At 34.4% G+C, this 6,305-nt stretch overlaps 1 protein-coding gene across 3 annotated transcripts in view; it reads right to left on the bottom strand.

The window, feature by feature from the left end:
• Nucleotides 1-1,245: 1,245 nt before the first annotated feature.
• mip40 (Myb-interacting protein 40) overlaps nt 1,246-6,305 on the bottom strand; it is a 166,336-nt gene continuing 161,276 nt past the window's right edge. For all 3 annotated transcript variants that reach the window (XM_069846851.1, XM_069846849.1, XM_069846850.1), the window contains one exon: nt 1,246-1,477. In XM_069846851.1, the coding sequence (XP_069702952.1) occupies nt 1,456-1,477 (22 nt within the window). In that variant the 3' untranslated portion in view covers nt 1,246-1,455. The remainder of the gene's footprint in view (nt 1,478-6,305) is intronic.

Raw genomic sequence — 6,305 nt, 5'->3', positions numbered from 1 at the left:
GAACAATTGTTTGTATACATCTGAAGTCTGATTAGTGGAATATGTTACTAGTCAGCGATGTATGTAATGGAGGGGGAAAGGAACTGGCCACCCTACCCCATTATCTCCTGGCTTAGTTGCCACATGAGTGATGCCTTATTGGTGTCACTTATGAGATTCCAACCATTCTTGGAACTATATATTATTTTAATGTACCGAAATACATATGATATTTCCATGCAGATATTCTGCGTCATCATACGTCATCTGCAGAATATCTGCATGGAAATATCACATGTACTTCGGTACATTAAAATAATATATATGATATGCGTAAATCACTTCGTGATTTAAGACGGCGCTTATTCCGTCGGATCCCGGCCAACTAGTCACTCATAACGAGTGCACCTCAGCACATGTGTGGACTTCAGTCCTACGTTCATAGACATCTATAACGTAGTGCAGAGGGCGGCCACTAGAGGGAACCAAAGAGTTGGAACTTGAACTGAGAAGATTCTGTCCGACACTGAGATGGGTATCCGGTGTGGCTTAGTGGATAAAGCATCAGCACGTAGAGCTGAAAACCCGGGTTCAAATCCCGGTGCAGGAGAGAATTTTTCTCCGTTCCATTACTCTTTCATTCTTGGAACTGCTGACTGATCATATAACCATAGGAATAAGACAGGGAAGACATTACAACTAAATTACAGTAGTTACCTGCTGAAGCAAATGATTAGAAACAATTCAAAATTTATAATTATTCATCAGAAGGAAAAAGTCAGCGGGACAACTTATGAAGAGATGACATAGCTCTAACCAATTTTTAGATGTTGCAGATGGAACAAGCCAATTAAAGGCCCAACTGCGAGATTTTTTATATAAAGCAATTAAAAATTGTTGAGTTTAACTGATACCGGTATGTCTGCTGCTGATGTGAATAAGATACAGAAATGCAAAATTTTCTGCCAAGAAATTAACGTTCTAACTGATATAAGCGATCAGGTAAGGCTTTGGGAAATATTTGTCTTTAATTGAGTGATAAAAAAATTGTCAAGTTTTTCTCTCAAGTCATTTCCACATCTGTGACTCCGGACAGCAAGAAAGAAAAAAATGAGGAGGAAGAAACTCAGAAGAATTTTAACATTGACTGCCTTCAATGCGACCTCTCACTAAGATTTGTTGTTGTTTAGATATTTCAGTGATAAAATTTGGTTCTAAGAAAGCAGAATGTAGCTGGGAAGCAGGTTTAATGAAACAAATGTCAGCTTCTTGTATCATAAAGACTTTACTGTTTACATTTTTCAGAAATTATAAATACCTATAATAAAATCACATTTTTACTTCAAAAGTATAGTATAAATGATATAAGCATCAAACATCGATAAACTGAAAAAAATTGGCAATATTGCAATATTATGGACTGGATAACTCCAACTTTTCACAAGCAGGTCTGTATAGATGTGGCAGGCATATCTTTCATTCAAATGCTTTCTGCGCTCTGAAAGAAATGAAAGGAAACAGTATTACAACAGACATAACAACAGTATATAACAGACATATGTACCTGAACTAAACGTTCAGGGAATATGGAGATTTACTTAGTAACTTATAATTATTGATAGGCACAATATGAAGAAAATTTTGCCAAAATATGAAAACATGAAATAAATATTTCAATTATTTACGAAATACTCTTTAGAGATTAATACTTTTATGCATACCTATTTAAACTCCAAAAGTAAAGATACATGGGGAAAATTAAGATAAAATAGAAAAAATTAACTTACAAGCAAACATTCTGATGGCGGTAGATAAAAACGTTAAATTATTTTCTTAAAATAATAAATAATAAACCGTGGCACTACAGCCTGTGAAGGGCCTAGACCGACCAGCCAGCTGCTGGCCTCACGCCCACATGCTGAAGCAGAGGTGGACATTCATCCAACCAGAATGGAAGTATCATGTGGTTAGCACGATGATCCCCCCAGCCGTTATAGCTGGTATTCGCAACCGGATTTCGCTACCTATCGTAGATCCCCAAGTGCATCACGATGCTGGGTGGGCACTGGTCCCATACACTGGCCGAAATTTCATGAGAAAATTTCTTCCCCCATGAGGACTCGAACCAGCTCGCATTCCGTAATGCGAGTCCTAGGCCTTAGACCGCAACGCCACGGCGCGGGACAATTTTTTTCTTCCACCATGTCAATAATATAAAAAAAAGTGCTTATATAAATTCTGGCCACTCGACCGCAATTACAAAGGCCGTAAGAAAATAAGTTCGCCAGGGGCCATTAACAGAAAGAAAACCAGTTTCACTGGAAAAATTTATTGAAACAGGCTCAACAATATTGTTGAGCTATTTTTCAACATATTCCGAACCGGAATTGAGACATTTGTCATATCATGGGATCGACATAGAGGTGCAGACGGCTGTCAAACGTTGGTTCCGATCCCAGGCGGCCGACTTCTATGACACGAGGATACAAAAATTTGATCCCATGGTATGACAAATGTTTAAATTCCAGTGGGGAATATGTTGACAACAATTGCTGTATCTGTTTCAATAAATCTTTCCATGCAATTGTGCTTTCTTCTGTAAACATCCCAAGAGAAAATCACTTTCTGGACGCCCTTATAATTGTGGTCGAGTGGCCAAAATTTGTATAAGCACTTGTTTTGATATTATTAACATGGTGGAAGAAAAAAAATTAACTTTTTTATGTGCCCCCATCAAAATGTTTGCCTATTAGTAGTTGTAGTACGTCACCGCTTTTATTTTATATATATATTTAAAGTTTTGAGACAACTGAAATTTAAAGCTTCATGTTGCTATGAAAAATCCAATCAACACACTCTAATTTTAAACTTAGAGTATATATAAAACACAATTAACAGAATTTGTAGTAATTTCAACTATCCCTTAATTTTTCACAGAAACATAAAGCTTTAAAATGCAGGTTCTTTTGAACTGGGCCATCGATATATACAACAAAATTACAAAAACAGAAAAAAAAAATACAAAATGACATTGTTCATAGCAGAAAATACAAAATTACATTAGCCTACTAGCAAGCAACACTCTTATTGGACATGTTTATCTTATGAATAATTTCCAGAAGAAATATCTTATTCTCCTTCAAGAAACTGAAGTCGTCAAGGCAACAGTATTTAAAATTAACTTTGGTAGTTAATAATTAATAAACAAAAGACAGATCCAAAACCTGCATCAACACATTAACAAAATACACCCAAAGCTACACTACACATCAGAAACTGAAAACAACAAATCCATGAATTTTCTAGACATCACAATAACAAAAGTCGACAACAAATACACATTCAAAGTATACAGAAAACCCACAACAACAACACACATACACAACACATCTAATCACCCAACACAACACAAACAAGCTGCATTCCGAACAATGGTACACAGACTACTCAACATACCAATGAACCAACAAGATTACAAAGAAGAGCTAAACACAATCATATACATAGGACAAGAAAACGGATACAACCATAACATAACATAATATAATAAGAAAGACAAAACATAATCACAAAAAGCATAAGAATATAACACAAACGCAAGAATACAAAAAATACATTACACTAATATACGAAATCAAAAACACAAACAAGATTGCAACCTCATTCAAGAAATTAAATTACAACATCGCATACAGAACAAATAACACTCTACAAAAGCATCTCAACACACAAACAAACAAATACAACCACACAGGCGTATACAAACTCAAATGTAACACCTGGAACAACTTCTACATAGGACAGACAGGCAGATCATTTCAAACATGTTACAAAGAACACATCACAGCTATAACAAAATTACAAAACACCTCCACATATACAGAACATATCACAAATGCTAGCCACACCTACAGATACATAAATACAGACATGGAAATTCTATATATTCAACCAAAAAGCCAGAAACTAAACACACTAGAACAATACGAAATATATAGACACACAAAAACACATCCAAATGAAATTCTCAACACACGACTTAATTTCAGAACACACACACTCTTTGATTCCACATTACACACCACCACAGGCAACTCAAACAAAAGGTGCCAACACCAACCAGTTCTGAAGAAGGCCCATAATAGGATGAAACATGTTAACCAGGTACTGTAAAATTTAACACGAGAAAGATATATAATACATATTCCGAAGTAATATAGTGTTAAAAGTTGTGTATTCAAGATGTATTAATAATGCCTTCAATGTGTCAACCTTCAACTATTATGTTGTCTCCAATGTCCATATTTTGTTCATTTCGGCAAAAAAAAAAAAAAAAAAAAACTCTTTCTACAGGACCAATGATTCTAGGAAGGGAAAAGCTAAATTCTATAATTTTAGTATCGTTTTTGAATGGCAATTGTTGAAAGGAGGAAATGTCTCGACCACGGTAAACTACAGTCTTAGCAGCAGTCTCAGTTGGTTGTCTTTCATCCAAATGTTATTGTTATCATTGTGGCAAAAATTACATAAGGTAATATAATACAGGTTAAAACAATTTTTATATTTTCTATATCTAAATAATAGAAAATGGTAGGTATGGTATCCAATGCTCTTGATTTAACAATTATTTTCTCCCTTGCTTCCCAGTATTTAGATGTAAGAATTTTTTTTTTTTTTTTTTGTATCAGCATGCTCCATTACATTGGAGTAATACTACATGTTTTACATAAAATATTACAATAATTAGTTACATAACTTATGACATTAGAACAAGATATTTACAATTTTGACTGAGATCTTGAAATTCTAATAGATACAAGTGTTGCCTAATTGTACTTCTTCTATTTTAGGTTACCATCATTGTTTATATTATTTCTAATTTCAATTACTGTTACATTTTGCCAAATTCTATGGATTTTATAAATTTTCTGAAGCTTCTGAGGTTTGTTGTTGTGAACTGATCAAAAGGTGGAGGCCAGGTTTGACCTGTGCGTATTATACTAGCTCGTAGAATTCTTCTTTCTTTTATCAGTGTGGCACATCTTAATATTATATGGTTGACTGTCTGTTCTTCTTTTAGCCTGCAAGGGCACGTTGGAGTTGGAATAATCTTGAATCTGTGAAGGTACGATCTTGTGAAGCCATGACCTGTCACAATAGAAGTAAATTCTGCCCTGATAAGCAAATTTATCTTCAATTTGTCTTTAATTGATTGGAAGAATGATTTCGTTATTGCGCCTTTAGCTGAGATATTCCACTGCTCTTGCCATTTCCTTAAGGTCTTTTCTCTCTCTTCTATTAATATGGTATCTCTCGGTATTTTGTTATAAGCTATTTCCCCTTCATCTTCTATGGCGGCTTGTTTGGCAAGAGGTCAGCTATCTCATTCACTAATATTCCGACATGGGCCTTCACCCACTTAAAGAGAACTGTCCATTGCTGTCTCTCCAATTTTTTCAATTCTTTCTTTATATTTTCAATTATTGGATTATGTTTATTTTTGTTCTGTAAAGTGTCCAGTGTCACTTTGCTGTCTGTGTTAACTATTGCAATATTGTACTTTTTTGAAGTGCTTCATAGTGTGTTAAATGGATCATATTCATTTCTTCTTCTTGATAACACAATACACAATTCGGGGTAGACAGGATATCAATTCAATGTAAATGTTTACCCACACAGTCGTGGTCAGTAAGAAGCCTGAACATAGCCACAGTAGATTTACGTGGTAGGTCAGGAATTAGATAAAGTCTTTCTAGTAAATTTTTCTAATGAGAATTTTCTGTAGTATTATAATTATTTTTAATTTAATTTTTAATAACTTGTTTTACAGAATAATATGAAAAACTATAGTTTTGCTTTTAATTTTAGTGCCTTTCCTTGCTAGAATGTCGGCTCTCCCATTTCCACTTATGCCACAATGTGCGGTAATCCAGTGAAGAATTATGATTTTATTCAAACTTTGGATTTGTTTAATCATTGCATGGATTTCTTTTATTTTTTCTGCTTTAGATTGATTTGTTGATACTGTTGATTCTATTGTGGCTCTAGAGTCATTTAATATCACTATATTCTTGCAATGATGAATCCAAAGAAATGAATTTTTAAAGAATATATAAATAGCTTTAACTTCTCCATCTTAAATAATAGAAAATGAATCCTTTTTCGCATTTTCCAAGAAACCGGAACTAATAAGCGTCCCAACAATAACAGCCAGGACACCAGAGATGGAAGGTCCAGAATGGACCATCCCATTCAAAATGGGATGCCAAGAAAGGAACATGTCGGATCAAATGAAGTTCTTAAAGGAAACCACTGAAATTATTCGA

This window comes from Periplaneta americana, chromosome 15, assembly GCF_040183065.1.
Source record: "Periplaneta americana isolate PAMFEO1 chromosome 15, P.americana_PAMFEO1_priV1, whole genome shotgun sequence".
In the NCBI taxonomy this organism is placed as follows: domain Eukaryota; kingdom Metazoa; phylum Arthropoda; class Insecta; order Blattodea; family Blattidae; genus Periplaneta; species Periplaneta americana.
The sequence above is the reverse complement of the archived record's forward strand: the minus strand, read 5'-3'. Positions and strand labels throughout refer to the sequence as shown.